Source organism: Monodelphis domestica, chromosome 3, assembly GCF_027887165.1.
Source record: "Monodelphis domestica isolate mMonDom1 chromosome 3, mMonDom1.pri, whole genome shotgun sequence".
Lineage (NCBI taxonomy): Eukaryota > Metazoa > Chordata > Mammalia > Didelphimorphia > Didelphidae > Monodelphis > Monodelphis domestica.
In genome coordinates, this window is record NC_077229.1 from 485407 (window position 1) to 504161 (window position 18755).

At 49.1% G+C, this 18755-nt stretch overlaps 1 protein-coding gene across 3 annotated transcripts; it reads left to right on the top strand.

The window, feature by feature from the left end:
- The first annotated feature begins 1342 nt into the window (after positions 1-1342).
- Positions 1343-17914, top strand: LOC103102016 (zinc finger protein 420-like). 3 transcript variants are annotated; one of them, XM_056821124.1, is made up of 5 exons: positions 1351-1735; positions 3653-5378; positions 9765-9891; positions 12714-12754; positions 17564-17914. In XM_056821124.1, the coding sequence occupies exons 2-5, from the start codon at positions 5289-5291 to the stop codon at positions 17564-17566; spliced, it is 261 nt and encodes an 86-aa protein (XP_056677102.1). In that variant the 5' UTR covers positions 1351-1735; positions 3653-5288; the 3' UTR covers positions 17567-17914. The 3 variants fall into 3 exon arrangements, with proteins under 3 accessions (XP_056677101.1, XP_056677102.1, XP_056677100.1); XM_056821123.1 differs by lacking the exons at positions 12714-12754; positions 17564-17914 and having other exon boundaries at positions 1343-1735; positions 3653-3798; positions 5258-5378; XM_056821122.1 differs by having other exon boundaries at positions 1606-1735; positions 12714-17914.
- Positions 17915-18755: the final 841 nt, after the last annotated feature.

Below are 18755 nucleotides of genomic sequence, written 5' to 3' on the forward strand. Positions count from 1 at the left end.
TCTGTGATTGGTAGATGTGAACGTTTAGGGGAGGCGACACAGGAGATACATCTCTGTGATTGGTAGATGTGAACGTTTAGGGGAGGCGACACAGGAGATACATCTCTGTGATTGGTAGATATGAACAGGGAGCTGACATACTAGAAAATTCTCTTTAAAAGGAGCTCTCTGAACTCAGCTGGAGTTTTCCTTAGGACAAAATCTTGTGGTGAGTGGATCAAAGACTGACTAGTCTCTCTTAAAGCTCAGGCCGAGGCCCTTCCTACTATTTCCTCTTGCTCTGTCTCTATCCCTTCCCTTCATTCCTTCATTTTCATTAATTAAAATCTCAATAAAAACCCAGCTGACTTGGCTATTTTCATATTTGGGAAGTTTTCCCATGGCGACCACTTATTTTTGATTTAAATCAAGACTAAACATTATCTTTACAGTTTGGCCGAAAGCTTCACAGTTTGGGCAATTCACAGCCTTGAAACCCACATTTTCGGGGTCACGATGGTCAGTGCCTTAGTTCAGACCGGTCAGGCCGCTTTGTGCCTCAGTTTACCTCTGTTCACAATTGCTCATGGCCGCTTGCACTGTTCACATGGTACCTTCCTGCCGTCCCCCTGGATGAAGGCGTCCCAGAGGGGCAGTGAGACTTCCCGGCCCTAACGGGGCCACCCAGGGCTCTGGGAATCCGGGCCTCCATAGCTAGGCAAGCCGGATCCCAGCAGCCCCCGAGGCCCTTCCGCCCTTCCACGCCCAAAGCGCTCCTCTCCTGCTTTCGGGACGGAGGGCCAGTGGGGCCTCCCATTCCGGGGCTGAGACCCCCTCGCACTCCGCTCTCTGTCCTGCTTAGAGGAGAGGATGCCGGGACTCCCTCCCCAAGCTGCGGCCAAGGCCTTCCACGCCCCCTTTGCAGCAGGGCCCCCACGTGACCCCCGGACTGGGACAGGAGCTGCTGGAAGGTCCGCCCCTCGCCAGGCTCGCCCCGCCCTCTTCAGCCCCCAAAGGGACTCTGTATGACAGCAAGGCTGGCCTCCTCCCCCCCTCCTTGGCTCCCTATTGCCTCCGCGGTCAAAGACAAAATGCCGTTCGGTGCTCGAAGCCCTTCAGGACTAGCGCGTTCCTTCCTTCCCAGTTTCGCTCTCGGTCCTTCCTCGCTGACAACTACTCTCTCTGGTCCTGGAGCGAGTTGGAGCGTGGGCGGAGCGAGAGGGGCGTGGCCAGAGGGCGGCCCACAGGGGGCGTGGCCAAAGGAGGCGGCACAGGCTTGCTGTTCGAGCCTGGCCACGCCCACATTTCTTTTCTACAAACGTGGGGGGAAGAAAAGAGGATCCCCCGGGTCACCGCACTGTCTGAGCCCCAAGAGGAGCTGGGAACTCGGGACGCCTGGGGCCCCGGGACCCTTTTCCTTCTTCGGGACAGCCAGGAGACCGGAGCGGCCTAAACCGAGCCGGGTGGCCGCTCTCTGACGCACAGGGAGGGGCGGGGCGGAATGAAGGGGAGGGCCGGGGCCGGGGAGGGAGGCGGGGCTCACGCTGGATCAGGAGGAGGGGACTCGGAGACCCGAGAGCCAGGCCGAAGGGGCGGAGCGGGGCGGAGCAATGGAGCCTCTGAAAAGGCCGCGCAGAGGCCTCCGGGAACCCGGAAGTGCATCCCGCCGCCAGCCCCCTCCTCCCTCCCTGAGCTTTTCCCGCCTCGGCTCCTTGGCCGGCCCTGGATCTCCCTCCGCCCGGTGCCTCCAGCCTTGGTAATTCTGAAGTGGCGGCGGGGGACAGCGGGAAAGGGGGCCTGAGGGAGGGGGGAGGCAGAGGGCAGGACTGAGTTCGAATCCTCCCGTTTACGAGTCCCTCGTGGGCAGACCCCGCCCTCCAGTGCCAGCTGGACCCCCTCAAAGCCCGGAGCCCCTCCCCCACGTCCTGGGATTCTGCAGCTGCGCGGGGTACAGAGTATCCGGGGCTGCCTGGAGTCCACTGTGGCCTTCGGCTTATTCTTTGGGATCCTCTTTCCTGCTAAAACGTCCTGCCTGGAGTGGGAGGGGCAGTAGCGGAGGCAGTTTTACGGCTCCCAGCAACGGAGGCCGAGGAAAGTCACGTGAGGGGCTAATTGGAGGCTGGCAGGAAGGGGAAGAGAGCCCAGGAGTCCCTGCGGGCAGGGATGCGGCTGAGGGAGGAGGAGGGCCTTCCCCACCGGGAGGACTGCCCTCTGCCCAAGGGAGCCCCGGGGAGAGGGCCGGGCTGCATGGGAAGGTCCTGGGTTCCAGTCTTGCCTCAGACCCTTCCTGTGCTCTTGGCGACTCCCATTTTGTCTCTGAACCGCCTGCGAGGGCTTCCTGGCTCGAAGAGCTGCCCGTGGAGGCTGGCTGGGCGCCCTGGAGCACCTGGAGGGACCCCCACACCGCTCCCCCAGCCCAAGGGGGCCTCCTGCAGCCCCTCCCCCTCCCCCACAGCAGCGCTTTGGCTTTGGGCCAGTTTCTTGTCACATTGGGCCCTCCTCGGCCTCTTGGTCACTTCCAGCCCTCTCCCCCCCCCCTCCACTCCCCCTTTTCCCATCCCCCACTTACCCCACCCACACTGACCCCCCCCCACCTTCCTGATTTCTCCTGAGCTCCTGCAGAACCCTGAAATGGCCCCTCCCTGTGCTCCTCACATTCCCTCCCCCCCAGGAGCTCTCTGCTGCCCCCACCTTCCTCAGGCTGCATCCAGGCAGTCTGGGGGGAGGGAAGGAGGGTCTCCCTGCAGGGGGAGGGGGATTCTCTCCTGCCCAGCCTGGTGGGGGTGGCCCAGGGGGAAGCCCAACCCTGGGGAGGGGTCTAGGGGCAGAGAGGGGCCATTCCAGGGCCCAGGGATGCCTGACCCAGGAGTCCTGACCCCCAGCTCCTGCTCAGAGCTTCCTCTGGGAGGGTCCCTGAGCTCTGCCTTCCCTTCTCTCCCTCCCCCCCAGGAGCCCAAGCCCCTTCTTGGCCCCCTCCTTTGGCCCTTGGGCGCTTGGGCTCCATCCAGTCAGGGATTCCCAGCCTCAGCTGTCAGGGGGTCCCAGGCGCCGCCCCCCAACCTCTGGGAGACCCCGGCTGGCCTTCCTCCTGCTTCTCCAGGCTCAGCCGCCCCAGGAACACTTGAGTCTCCCCAGGGTGTTGCCCTCCCTGCTAGGAGCTCTGGTGCCCCCTGAGCCTGCCCAGCCCCTCCCTGGGCTCCCCTTCCCAGGCCTCCCTCCAGCTGCCCCCTCACAGCCTCTCCTCTTCCCAGGGTCTCCCGTGAGAGCAGGCCTGGCCCTGGGGGACTCCTGTGGCCCCTCACCCCATGGAGATCCCTGTAGGGCAGCCTCAGCCTGGGAAAAAAAGGGAAAACCTGCCCCTCTGGGTCCCTTCTTTCTCCTGCTCAGGGTGCAGAGCCCCCCCCCCCCCACACACACACACATTCCCCCCTGCTTGCCCAGGGAGGATCTGCTGAGCCAAAGCCCAGCTGGAGGGAGCCCAGAGGCAGAGAGGATGATGGGAAAGAGGGAGGGGGAGGAGTGAGACATTCCCTGGGCCAGGGGAGGCCTGTTGGGCATAGCTGTGGCTGGAACTCCATTCAGGGACCAGAAAGTGGACTGAAGCGGGGAGGGGGCAGGAGCCTGAGTGGGGAGATGTAAAGAGTAATTCTTGATTCCTTCTTTAATTTAACAGGGACCTGGAAGTCCTCCAACATCAGAGATGTAAAGGGATTCACCAGCTCACAGTTATAGGAAGGAGAAACCATGGACAGGAAGGAGGAAGCTTAGAAACAGGAAGTGAGATAGGAAAAGGCTATAAAGGGGGGCCAGCATCAGTTGGTAGGTTTGTCAGTTGCTGACAGGTCTGGCAGTTGGGGGGAAGTTTACTGCTGTGTTGGGTTGGTTGATGGTGGTTGGTTGCTGGAATATAACATTGGCCTTGAGCTTACTGAGAGAACTTTGGGGTTTGGGCCTTTGGTTCTTTTTCTTTCTTGAACTTTTTGGAATGTGGCTGCTCGACAGACTTAATTGGGATTGGATTAAACACTGAGTGGGTTGGTTTTGATTGGGCTGGATTTGGTTGGAACTCTGTGGTGTGAACCTTAAAACCTACTTCATAAGATTTGGTTAAGACCATTCCCCATTTTAAACAATGAAGGGACTGAGATCAGGAATGTGAGACCTCTACTCCACCCCTACTTAAGGCTGCTTTAGGGGAAGAAACTCCTTGCTGAACAATGAAAAGTACTTAAACCCATACTTATAGTAAGGCAAAAGTTCTTAAGCTGTGCCTATTTTTAGATCTAATACAGAAGGGTGCTAAGTACCTATAAAGGTCAGGCAACTTGTGAATTTACAAGGAGCAAAGAGGTGAGAAACTTACTCAGAGGTTTTCTCAGGCAGGAATTACTCAAAAGTTTAGACTTCTCAGTTGTGAATTAAGAATGGTCTGTCCTTTGGAAAACGTCTACTGGGATTGGTAGCTGTGAGTACTTAGAGGAGGTTAAATAGGAGAAAATTCCCTTTAAAAATAGATGAAAAGCTGGCTCTTGGGACAGTCTCAGAAGAGTCTCAGAGGAACTCGCTCTGGAAATGGCAGCTGGCCAAAGCTGAACTGGTGTCTCTCTGAACACTAGAATGCTTGCTTGGACAAATATTGTGGTGAATGGATAAAAGACTGACTGATCTCTCTCTTAGGGATTGGGCCTGGGCTGGCCTATCTTTTTCTCATTATTTCCTTTCTCTCTCTCTCCCCCTTTCTTTAATTCCTCATTTGTATTAATTAAAATCTCTATAAAACCCAGCTGACTTGGGTATATTTAATAATTGGGAATTTTTTCCTGGTGACCATCTTATATTTGATTTAAAACAAAACATTGTATACAAAACATATTTTCTGGGCTCACAATTTAAGCCTAATACTCTTATCTGCAGCAATTTATGTCTTCCACTATTTTAATCATCACAGTAGGATGGTTGTTATTAGCAGTAGTTATAGATAGATATAAGCAGTTTAGGTAGTAAATAGAGGTAGTTATAGGATCACTCATATAGACTTTAGGAAATTTTCTTTCTCTGTCTCTTTCTTATGGTTTCTCTTGTTTACTGTAATCATTTCACTCTATTATTTCACTGTCGATTTAACTTAATTGTTCCTTATTTAAACCTGCTAGAAGTTTTCCTTCCTCTGGCTTACAGGGATGACATTAAGTTACTCCTCTACTTTATTCGCAATAAAACTTAAATGATTACAAGCTGCCATCTTATATTTTCGAAACTCCTCATTTAACCCTTACAGAGACGAGGCTACAAAAAGCTGGAGGAACTTCATGGGGGACTCACTGCGGCTACTTTGCGGCCTCCACAGGGAGCCTGGAGTGCCCCCGATGGCGTTGGAGAGGGACAGAATCCCAGGCCAGGTAAGTGTGTTCCAGCCCCAGATGGAGCCCCCCCCAGCCAGGGAGGCCCTTCCCTGGCTCTGACCAAGATGACCAGGAAGCTGCTTCCTCCTTCCTGCTGGGCCATGTCTGTCCCCACATCCCAGGCAGGAAGACCAGCACTTCCGAGCTCTCTTCTCAGCTTTGGGACTCATTCCTAAGCCCTCGGGCAGCTCAGACCCCAAGAGCTCCCCCCAGGAGCTGCCTCCCAGGTTGGATTTCTCTGGACACAAGTGAGAGCCACCGACAACCATCGACTCCTCCTTCCCTGTTTAGAGTTCGAGTCTTTGTTCTCTGCTTGTCTGGATTCTCTCACAACTTGTTCCTCTGCTTCTTTTCACCTGTTCCCTCTTGACTCTGGCCTGAAGCAGATTGTGAGGGTGTCCCTTGGTCTGTGCCGTCCTCAGGGAAGACTTTGTCCCCTGGAGCTGCTCACTGGCTTCTGCCTGGAATCTTCCCGGCTCTGCCAGTCCTCCAGGTGCCACACTGGACACTCCCACCCCCACTCAGGACTAGCAGACTGCAGGCACCAAGTCTCTGGCCTCAGTGTGAATCCTCATCTCCCCTCACCCACATGAACATTCATCAGTGGAACCCCCTTCTACATCAAGGCAGGGCCTCCATCCTCTCTCCACCTTCCCAGACTTTGCCTTCTCCTCTGTACCTCCTCCCCTGTACACTCCTCTCTCTGAGATGATGGACCACCTCCTCAGTTCTCCTCTCAGTCCTGTCTGCATCATTCATACTTTTGGCCCATCTCTCCTTCCCGATACTCTCTTTCTCTGGGGTTTTAGGACGGGGCTCTCTCTGTCCTGGTGTAGCTCCTCCATCTCTGCCCTGTGACTCTCTGTGCTCCCTGCTGGCTCCTCCTCTAGATCCTGTAACACTGGGGTTAGGGTGAGGGAGTGGCTCCAGCCCTGCCTTTGGCCCTCCACTCTTCTCCTTCTGGGCTTCTGCACGTGGTGAGCTCCTCAGCTACCAGGGATGCAAGCACCACCTCTCTGCTGAGGAGTCTCATCTGCATTTCCTGCCCCCATCTCTGTGCTGATCTCCAGCCTTTTGTCTCGAATCTCCTTACAGAGATTTCCCACCAGGGGACCAGGAGACATCTTGAGCTCAGTGTGTCCCAAGCACATTGTTCTCTCTCACCTAGACAGAACCCCCCCTTCTCCATAGCTGTATCCTCCTAGTCCCTCTGGTTCAAAACCAAGGAGCCTTCTTGCCTCTTCACTGTCCCTTACCTACATATCCAATATGGCGCCAGGCTCTGTGTGGAGGCCCACATCACCTCCCTCCTGGACTATGAAGACAACCTGCTGCTGGCTCTGTCTCCCCCAAGGCTCTTCCCACCCCAAGGCCTGCTCCATTCTCCCACCAGAGTGATTTTCCTACATCTCAGTTATGATTGTGTCACTCTCCTCCTCCATAACCCTCAGTGGCTCCCTCTTCCCCCCAGAATCAAACACAAACCATTCTGTTTGGTGTTCAAAGCCCTCTTTCCCATCGTCTCATTCCCCTCCCCAGTCTGTATTCTTGGATCTCGGGTGCCTGACCTCCTGGATTCCCTCAGCTGGACGCTTTTAAAGGAAATCCTTTACTTTCTGAGTTGATGGTGAGCAACTGTAGTGAGGCAGCAGATGGCTAAGAGGCAGGCCATTGGGGGTGACTGGCTTACCCGGGGTCACATAGGGAGGAAGCGAGGTCATATTTGAACCCAGGACCTTCTTTCTCTAGTTCTAGTTCTCTATTCACAGCCACCTAACTGCCCCAGATTGGAAAATATGGGTGAGGGTCTAACTCTTACCTGCCATCTTGGGATCAGTTCTAAGATAAATATGACTGATGAGGGTCAGGTAGTCAGAGTTAGTGACTTACCCAGGGTCACACAGCTAGGAAGTGACTGAGGTCACATTTGAACCCAGGTCTTCCTGACTCCAGATCTGGCACTCTATCCACCGTGTGATCTGGCTGGCTCTAGTTCCAGGCATTTTCCATGGCTTTACCTCATGTCTAGAATATTTTCCCTCCACATTTCATATCACTGGTCCCTTTGCACTTCCTCCAAGTCCCAGCTAAAGCCTAGAGACTCTGTAGGAAACCTTCCCGGGTCCCTCTCACTCAGGGTGCCTCCATTGTTTCCTTTCTTCCCCGTTTCTCCTAGGCAGAGCTGGCTGGGTGTCCCTGTGTCTGTGTCTTGTCTCCCCCTGCACTGAGAGCTCCTGGAGGACAAGGACTGACCTTTGCCTCTTGGGGAATCCCCAGAAGGGCAGAACAAGTGCTGAATGTAGAGGGGAAGGAAAGGACAGTGTCTGGTCCTGGAGGTGCCCCTGGGTGACCCCGTCTTCTCTGTATCTGCCTCCTCTTCTCCCCTGTGGTTCTGCAGTCCAACACAGGCAGCAGCATCCTCCTGGAGCAGAAGGGAGGCCACAGGGATCTTCCCAGGATCCTCTCTGCCTTTGCCTTCAACTTTAGCCCCCCAGAGTTTCCTCCTTCTTCCCTTTCTCCTTGTCTGTTGTTCCTACAAGAAGCCTCTTCCTGGTCTCTCTGCTGTGCTGCTGCTGCTGCTGCTGCTCTAGTCTTCATTCACTCCTCCTGCACTTCTGCTGCTCAGGGTGTTCAAGAAGCAAATGATCTCTTCCCTACGGGGTCTTCCTAAAAGCTCTGCAGACTCCCCTTCACTAGGGAACATCTGCTGTTCTGTCCAGCATTGGGAAGCTCCCATTTACAGGTGTTGGGAGTGAAATTTAACCAAAGGGTAAACTGAGGCAGCTCTCCAAGGACGACAAGCAGGGGAATGCTGCCTGTCAATAAAAGTGGTCAGGGGCTCCCCTCTGTTAATGCGCCCTAAGCCGAAGGCTCGATCGCTTTGATAGGTTTGGGGGAGCAAAGAACCAAGAACAGACATGGTAAGTGATGTCTGTCCTAGAATGGTTATGGAGCTGGGATGATCAGGGACATGTGACTGAGGGGAATAATCCGTAATAAGGGCCAGCAGCGCCCCAGCCCTCCTTCTGTCCTCAGACTAAGCAGAGATCCTGGTGTGCGTCCAGGGCAAGGTCAGGACCCCGATTTGGGGCAGGAACCAGCCCTGTCTGAGGTGGGTCGGGGGTGTGGAAAGGCTAAACGGACTCCCTGGGGCTCACCTGAACCTTCCAAGGCCGGCAAATGCCTCGAAATGAGGCTGGAACAGTGATGAGGTGCCCAAGAGCTGGATTCTGCACTTCCCCCATTACAAGCTGACTGAGTGTGGAGCTGAGCCAGGAGGCAGAGAAGCAGGACTTGGGCAGTTACCAGACAAAAGCAGTCCCTGGTCAGGAGGATCAATGAGTCAATGATGCGAGATCAGCTCAGCCTTCTCCGAGGATGGGTCACCCGGGCTGCACCCTGAGTCCCCGAGCTCTGTGGATCACCTTCTCTCCTTTGTCGTGCCTTCTACAGAGTTATAGTAAAGGCTGATCTGGGGGCTCATTACCAGATTGGAGAGCATTTATTGGGAGAGAGAGAAGGAGAGAGAGAGAGAGAGAGAGAGAGAGAGAGAGAGAGAGAGAGAGAGAGAGAGGAGAGGGAGAGAGACAGAGAGAGAGACGGAGAGAGAGAGAGACAGAGAGGGAGAGAGATAGAGAGAGACAGAGACAGAGACAGAGAGGGAGAGAGACACAGAGAGGGAGGGGGAGAGACACAGAGACAAAGAGAGACAGAGGGAGAGAGAGAGGAAGTGAGATAGAGAGAGGGAGGGGGAGAGACAAAGAGAGAGAGAGACAGACAGAGAGAGAGGAGAGAGGGAGAGAGAGAGATCTCGGCCTTTCTAGATCTCCTCCATTCAGCTTTCTGAGGCTGGGCCTGCCAGAATTCAAGAGATAAAGGAAGCTCAGAGACAAACCCCCAGCCCAGAGAGCCAGTCAGTTCCGGGGAGGTACAAAAGCCCCCTCTTCCCCCCTCCCTCTCCTGCCTTTTACCTTCCCCTCAGCTCCCCCCTCCATGGCTCAGGCTCTGGCATGTTGGTGACTTTCACACTGGCGCTGGCTCTCCTGGGACACAGCAACAGGGCCACAGACACGTGACTGACTCCTCCATCCCACCCTGGGGCCCTGGGATCCCCTGTTCAGACCTTGGAGGTCCCCTGGAGGTTTCCCTTCACACGCTACAAACTCCTCGGCTTCCCTCAGGAGCCTCCTAGAGCTGCTCTTCTCAAGCCTCCTTTGGGCTCTTACAGACTCAGCTTCTAGTGCTGCCTTGGACACTGACAAAGGGCGGGACTTTGGGCCCCTCCCTCCTCTGTGGGTCAGTTTCCTCCTGTAACTGACCAGAGGTGGCTCTTCCTTGTCATGTGACTTTCAGCCCTCTGTGCTCTCTCTTCGGCTGCTCTAGGAGGTGGTTATGTTCCAGGATGTGGCTGTGGACTTCACACGGGAGGAGTGGTGCCTCTTGTCCCCTCCTCAGAAGGAGCTGTACAGGGAGGTGATGCTGGAGAATGTCCGGAACCTGCTCTCTGTGGGTAAGGAACCTCTCCCTGCTGCCTCAGTCTGCCATCCAAAGGAATGTCGCCCTCAGCAGTAGGAAGGGTTAGGAGCAGTTTTCAGACATGAGGAAGGGACGAGGGCTGGTATGCTGAGTCCCCAGCCAGGGCCCTCCTGCTGCCTGCTTCTCCTGTAAAAGGACTTTGCATGGTGTAATGGGACTTTGGGGGCTCCCTTTGGTGCTCCTGAAGTCCGAGATCAGACGCATGTTGGAGAGTCTCAGACGTAGAAGTATTCTCAGCATTGAATCCATCTCATCCCTCCCTGGGCCAGAATTTGTCTCCCAAACCCCTCTGGGAAAGCTGTTCTGGAGGATGTTCCTCCCACCTTCTTCCCCTCTAGGGTGGATCTACTATTGGGGCTCTTTTTCTCTTTAACCAGCATAAACTCGTAGCTCTCAGCTCCTCGGTGTCCCCAGGAGACATGATTTGTCCTTAGTCTTTCTTCCTTTGCCCTCAGGCTTCAGCAGAGCCAGTAAGGAGGGGAGAGAGGGAATGAAGTGTTTATAATGACCTGCTCTTGGCCTGGGGTTCTGACAAGGGTTTTCGCTGTAATATTCTGGCTCTTCTTCCTCACTTTCCTCTTCCTCATTCAGTGCCATAATTACCCCCATTTTACAGATGAGAAAATAAATTCAATTCAGTGGCTTGTTCTGAAGCACCCACATAGGAGCTGCTTGTGGTGAAATGGAAACTGAGGCCTTCCTGCCTCTGATTCCCAGCTCCTCAGCCCTCTCCTTCTGGCTGCCTCTCATTTCCTGATAATGGAAAACTATGGACTGAGTCCAGGCTTCTCTGAAATAAATCCCCTAAAACCTATCATTGTGGTTCTAGATTGGTTCCCTGAATGTCTTCCCCTTTCCTCTCCCTTCCCTAAATGCTGGGGAGACTGTCCTCTAGGAGTCCTTATAAGCCTCCTGTAGCCCTGCTTGCCCTTCTTTGTGATTGTCAAGATGAATGGACTGACTGAGAGACAGCATTGAGTCCAAGGAGGATTGTTGAGTTCCCCAGGAGAGGAGGCAGAGACTCCCCAAGAGTAGAGTCCAGGAGGCTCAGAGAGGTGTCAAGGAGGGAAGAGCAGGCAGGGTGATGGGATGAGGGCTGATCCCTTGAGGTCCCTATGTCTGGAGCTTCATACTGAAGCAGAACACTGACCCTTGGACCCATTTTGGGAGTTCAGGAGTTTCTTCCAGAATGGACTCGAACAAGGTGGGAGGGGGGCTACTGCTCATTCCAGGTCCCCCAGGAGGATAACAAACACATCCTACTCTGGGCTCCTGCATTAGAGACCCTGAGAAGTAAGGGCAGGCTCCTGCAGCAACCTCATGGACAGAGTCTCTGAGTGGAGTCACTGAACTCTCCAGCCTTTCTCTAAAGACAACTCATCCTCCTCCTTGAGTGATTCTCCCTTGCTCAGGGCTTCCAACACCCCCAGAGGGAATCGTTGTGAATGCTGGAGCAAGAAGGCCTGAGGAGGTGCTGCTCAGATATGGGAGGGGAAACTAGATATGGGAGATGCAGGCTTTTCAGAGCCTTCTGTGTGCTCTGGTGAAGCCAGGGCTAGATTTAGGGGCAGGAGGACCCGACTTGGAATTTTTCCTGGGCAAGTCACTGAACCCTTGTGCCTCAGTTTCCCTCTCTGTAAGATGATGCTATTGGACTCCATTTCCTATAACTTCCCTTCAGTATTTTAGGATCCCACCTCCAGGAAAACCAATCACAGAAGAGAAAGAGCACTAGAGAGGTCTAGTTTCACTCTGAGAGGATCCAGGGATGAAGAAGTGTTGGGGAATGGAAATCTATTAAGTTCAACAGGGAAATCAGGAACTAGAGGAGTGAAGAGATTGATAGTTAAAGGAGAAAAGCCATTAAAGGGGGAAGTAGTCCAATTTCTAAAGATAAACATAAACACCATTTGCATATGGGCTCTAATATATGTCATATACTTGAAAGTCCTGGCAAGTTTCTGAGGTTTGATGAGAGTGCACCACCACCCATATTGGGATTCTTAAGAAGAATATCATGAAAGTGCTAACATCCGTATAAGGAGGGAAATGGGAAGAGAATTGTACAATCTTTCTTGCCCATTTCCTTAAAACTGGAGCAAGGACTCAACTTACTCTATGAGACATTTTTATGCATGGAAAATGCCATGTTTTTGTTTAAACTGTATTTAGTAGGAGTTTAAGAGTAGGGAACAGAACAAATCTTTTGTGCATTGAATGAATGCTAAAAAGTGCTGAATTTCTTCATCTGATCTCAGATACTGGAACAAAAAATAAGGTTGATAAGCAATCACGAAGTGAATTCCATAATGCTTACAGAGAAGCAAGATGATGAAATGGAAATAATTGTTGTGCATGCACCCAGTGGTGTCTGCCTAGGACGAGAGGTTTCAATGTATAGACAATGAAAATGAAAGCAAAAAGATTGAAAGGGAATTGTCTAGTACCACGGACAGAGCATGGCTAGCCACAGGATTTGGTCTCAGCTGCCAGGATTTTGGATCAAGTCACTCATCCAACCTTTCTGAGGTCACGGTCCAAGGGAGGAATGTAATAAAGTTAGCCTGTCCCAAATCTGATTTGTTATGAAGAGCAAATGAGATCACATGAGAGCCTCCTTATTATTTAAATTGTTCTTTACCTTTGAGGCCATGGCATTTTCAAAGGATGGATTGTGCCCATCTGAGGAAATAATATATAAAGCAGGTTATGTTCTGACAGCTGAGGAAAAGACATAAGAGTTATATGTGTGTATTTGTTGCTCTATACCTATGCTTTAGTGTTTGTTTCTTTTAGAAAGAGAGATCAGACCTGAAAAGAAGCTGACTGCAACGGAGGTGAGCCTCTCTGTGGAAGAAATGAACCTACAAAGATTCATGATTGATTGTCCCGATAACTTTGCTTTCAGAGAATTCTGTGTTGCACCTCAAAATTCATCTCATTTTGAACATCAAGGAATTCACCCTGGGGGGAAATCTAGTGAAGGTAATCAATGCAGAAAGACTTTTATGCATAGGGCAATTCATGTGGGACATCAGAGAAGGCAGTCTCTTAAGAAACCTTATGAATGCAAGCAGTGTGGAAAGACATTCAGTCAGAGCTCACATCTTGCTGTACATCAAAGAATCCACTCTGGGGAGAAACCTTATGAATGCAAGGAATGTGGAAAGACATTTAATCAGAACTATCATCTTGCTATACATCAGAGAATCCACACTGGAGAGAAACCTTTTGAATGCAAGCAATGTGGAAAGAGATTCTCAGAGAACTCCAGTCTTGCTGTACATCAGAGAATCCACACTGGTGAGAAACCTTATGAATGCAACCAATGTGGAAAGACATTCAGTCAGAGGTCAAATCTTGCTGTACATCAGAGAATCCACACTGGGGAGAAACCTTATGAATGCAACCAATGTGGAAAGACATTTAATCAGAGCTATCATCTTGCTATACATCAGAGAATCCACACTGGAGAGAAACCTTTTGAATGCAAGCAATGTGGAAAGAGCTTCACAATGAAGTCCAGTCTTGCTGTACATCAGAGAATCCACACTGGGGAGAAACCTTTTGAATGCAACCAATGTGGAAAGAGATTCACAATGAAGTCCAGTCTTGCTGTACATCAGAAAATCCACACTGGGGAGAAACCTTTTGAATGTAACCAATGTGGAAAGAGATTCATAATGAAGTCCAGTCTTACTGTACATCAGAGAATGCACACTGGGGAGAAACCTTATGAATGCAAGCAATGTGGAAAGAGATTCTCAGAGAACTCCAGTCTTGTTGTACATCAAATGATCCACACTGGTGAGAAACCTTATGAATGCAACCAATGTGGAAAGACATTCAGTCGGAGCTCCAGGCTTGCTGTACATCAGAGAATCCACACTGGTGAGAAACCTTATGAATGCACCCAATGTGGAAAGACATTCAGTCAGAGATCAATTCTTACTGTACATCAGAGAATCCACTCTGGGGAGAAACCTTATGAATGCAACCAATGTGGAAAGAGATTCATAATGAAGTCCAGTCTTGCTGTACATCAGAGAATGCACACTGGAGAGAAACCTTTTGAATGCAAGCAATGTGGAAAGAGCTTCACAATGAAGTCCAGTCTTGCTGTACATCAAAGAATCCACACTGGGGAGAAACCTTTTGAATGCAAGCAGTGTGGAAAGAGATTTTCCGAGAACTCCAGTCTTGTTGTACATCAAATAATCCACACTGGTGAGAAACCTTATGAATGCAACCAATGTGGAAAAACATTCAGTCTGCGCTCCCATCTTGCTAGACATCAGAGAATCCACACTGGTGAGAAACCTTATGAATGCAACCAATGTGGAAAGACATTCAGTCAGAGGTCAAATCTTGCTGTACATCAGAGAATCCACTCTGGGGAGAAGCCTTATGAATGCAACCAATGTGGAAAGGCATTCAGTCAGAAATCCAGTCTTGCTGTACATCAGAGAATCCACTCTAGCGAGAAACCTTATGATTGCAAGGAATGTGGAAAGACATTCAGTATGAGCTCCCATCTTGCTGTACATCAGAGAATCCACTCTGGGGAGAAACCTTATGAATGCAACCAATGTGGAAAGACATTCAGTATGAGCTCCAGTCTTGCTGTACATCAGAGAATCCACTCTGGTGAGAAACCTTATGAATGCAACCAATGTAGAAAAACATTCTGTCGGAGTTCCAGTCTTGCTGAACACCAGAGAATCCACACTGGGGAGAAACCTTATGAATGCATTCAGTGCGGAAAGGCATTCAGTCAGAGCTCCAGTCTTGCTGTACATCAGAGAATCCACTCTGGGGAGAAACCTTATGAATGCAACCAATGTGGAAAGACATTCAGTACGAGCTCCCATCTTGCTGTACATCAGAGAATTCACTCTGGTGAGAAACCTTATGAATGCAACCAATGTGGAAATACATTCAATATGAGCTCCCATCTTGCTGTACATCAGAGAATCCACTCTGGGGAGAAACCTTATGAATGCAACCAATGTGGAAAGACATTCAGTCAGAGGTCAAATCTTTCTGTACATCAGAGAATCCACACTGGGGAGAAACCTTATGAATGCATTCAGTGTGGAAAGGCATTCAGTCGGAGCTCCAGTCTTGCTGTACATGAGAGAATCCACACTGGGGAGAAACCTTATGAATGCAAATAATGTGGAAAGATATTCAGTCAGAGCTCCAGTCTTGCTGTACATCAGAGAATCCACTCTGAGGAGAAACCTTATGAATGTAACCAATGTGGAAAGATATTCAGTCATCGCTCCGCTCTTGCTCAACATCACAGAATCCACACTAGGGAGAAACTTTAATAATAAAAGCTGTATGGTAACATGTTCACATGCAGGTCCAGTCTTGCTATTGTGTGAAGGAAATCTACCCCCCCCCCTTTCTGGGGGAGTATATACCTTGTGTGAGCCTGAACTTGACTCAGGTCAGGATTATGTGATGGAGACCATTGAGTGAGGATAGAATGGCAACTAGAAAAAGGTAGCAATAGTTGGGAGATCAGGTGACAACAGGATGATGTCCCCTGTAGTGCCCCCAGAACCACCCCCCTGGTAACACAGGCAAAAAAGATAGCCATGGTTGGCTCCTGGGATGAGAATTGTGTAAAATTGAGATTTGAACTCTAGACTCTAATCCCAAGGAGTCTTTGCCAGCTCCCAGAATGCCCTCTAATCTCACTGAATTCTCACCTGGGAAGAGAACAAAATTTTGTTTAAAGGGTCTTCCGCGTAGGCAGGGGCTCGTTCTCTCTTGGACTTCCATTTTAGGGCAGACATGGCTCTTTCCATAATGTAGGTTATCTTGTCTAGGCCTCTGGCCTCGGCACGTGTTTTTTCTTATTCTGTATTTTCTTTATTCTTTAACTTTTAATAAACCTCTAAAAAATATAATACTCCTTGCAGAGAGAAACTAATTTCTACCTGCCTCAGTCTCCCCTAAATTTTAACTGTTATAGTTTTTGGCGACCACTAGATTGGATGAGAACTTCTCAATTTTTTTGGCCTAGATAATGATTTTTTTAAGCCACGTTTCTCCAAGATGCTTTTTAGAAAACCATCTTGATCAGCTCCTGCCTGTGGCCCTCTCCAGCCCCTGCTTCTGCTCCTGGCCTCTCACCTGGTGCCCGAGCTCCCAGTCCTGCCCACCCCAGCAGTCTGTCTCACCCATCTGGCCCCCGACCCAGACGGCTCAATACCCAGATCCTTGGAGCAGATCGCTCAGGACTAATTTTGACTGGTTGGTAACAGTATTGGCCACGTGGGTGGAGGGGAGAGACGAGAGGGAAAGGAGAACGGGTAATTTTCCCTTAGGCTAAGTCTCCACGTGGATGGGGGTATTGACCACAGGAGCTATCATAGCAGGGGAGAGAGAAAAGGGAGAGAAGAAACAGACTTTTCAGCAATGGGCTATTTAAATGATACCTTTTGACTGTTCTGGTAATTTCATTGATTTCACCTGTGTGCCAGAAGAAAGATTCAGCCCAAAGATTCAACTTTGAAGGGGCAAATGGGTGGCTCAGGGAACTGATAGCCAGGCCTACAGACATGCGGTCCTGGGTTAAAATCTGGCCTCAGATACTCCCCAGCTGTGGGGCTCTGAACGGGTTCCTTAACCCCCATTGCCTAGCCCTTACCACTCTGCCTTCAGACAATAGACATTTAAATGGATAATTAATTAAAACAAAAAACACACACACACACACCTAAGGAACTTTAAAGACTGGAGGTTATGGTTTTAAGGCATTTCAGACTCCAATGGTTTATAAAAATCTCTGTATTCTATTGCATTTTGTGTTTAAGGTTTAACTTTGTGATTTTAAGTTCATATACTACTGGATTCAATATTCTGTTACACTGAAGGTTGAATTTATTTTGAATGTACTTTTGAAATTCTGTTGTTTTTCCCCTATAACTGTGCTGATCAAATATTATTGTAATTAAGCCCATATGAAAAAAAAAAACAGTCTTTCTATTTTGACTTTGTAAATTATCACATAGATGGACTTCAGGACTGGTTATAATTGTATAACAACCTTTGGAAAATTTAATATGCTAAATATCTCAAATGATTTTAAGGGTTTTTTAAATATGATTTTTGGAATTTTTTTTAACAATCTCTCATTATTTTGCCTGCCCCTACCACGAGGTAAGGCCCATTACAGTACCTGAAGTGAAATTTATTTATAACCCCCAACCTTCCTGCATTTCTAAATATATGAATGGAAGTTGGGCAGTTAATCTCAGGGCATTTGTACCCCTAAAAAGCCTCCAAAAAAGGAGCAGCCCTTTATTATTTATACTCTTATTTATACTCTTCAGCTCATTACTTAACTTCCACCAGAATGATATATAGATTTCTTGATTATGTTCTTAACCCAAGATGAGTTTTACCTTGTTTAAAATATATATATGTTTATTACCAAGGTTGAAAGATTTGCTACGTTTGTAAAAACTGTGACAAATATCCATCAATTCATAGGTTTTAAAAATGCCATACAGCAACTTATGTGAAATATGAAAGTGTGCTTGTTTGCTATTGTAATTAATTGGGCTCTCTAGAATTTGGGGGATATTGAAACCTATGTATTTGTCAATTCATTTGCCTTCTACTCACAGTGAGCATGGCGAGACATGAAGAGGAAGTGGATCTCATTTTTGGTGAGAAAGCCTTGCATTTTATATTTTCTTAGCTGCCACAGAGTGTCAATGATTATAAGCTACCTTCTTGAATTTTAAAGCTCTTTTATTATTATATTTTTCTTGCATGTGCAATATACTATTTGTTTTTTTTAATTATTTTTCTCTCTTTTTTATATTTGAAGCACATGTCACCAGCATTAAGATTTTCTTTAACCTTTTGATTTTTCAGTACTACAAGTTTAAGATACATTTGCTAATGTATGCCCTAAAAAGCTTGTGACTATAAAAACCATGCCACTAATTATTTAAATAAATTATGGGACTTTACTTAATGATTCTGTCTGATTCCAGGACAAGAGATACACACAAGAGCCATTTCACAGGGCCAAAGAAAAGCCAATCCAGGATGGAATGATGCACTTCAAGGCCTATACAAAGGTCTTGAACCTAGTATGAGACTTGGGGTTGCGACACTTGGCTTATGTTAAGATGTAGACCTTCCTTGTGTCCACACTCACTCTGGAGTATCCCCAAACTTGGCTCCTATAATCTGGTCCCCTTTTCTGCCTCTCATAGTGTGGTACCTTTCTGTACTCCTAGCTACTGACTGGGTAAATGCATCATTGCTTAGATCATTTCGATTTGGCCCTGATTCAAAGACCTGTTATAGATTTGTTTTTCTTTTACTTGGAATTTTTACACATAAGACTTTGATAGTCTATATTTTCATCCAGAAATTTATTTCTCTTGCCAATTGATTCATATACCTCATACCTCAGCCATGCATCCTTAAGTGATCCTGCTTTTTTTTAATTTTATAGTATTTTATTTGATCATTTCTATGCATTATTCATTAAAGACAAAATTCATTTTCTTTTCCTCCCCCCCAACCCCCTTAGCCGATGCGTGATTCCACTGGGTATCACATGTGTTCTTGATTCGAACCCATTGCCATATTGTTAATATTTGCATTAGAGTGTTCTTTTAGAGTCTCTCCTCTGTCATGTCCCCTCAACCGCTGTAGTCAGGCAGTTGCTTTTCCTCGGTGTTTCTATTCCCACGGTTTATCCTCTGCTTATGAATAGTGTTTTTTCTCCTGGATCCCTGCAAGTTGTTCAGGGACATTACACCGCCACTAATAGAGAAGTCCATTACGTTCGATTTTACC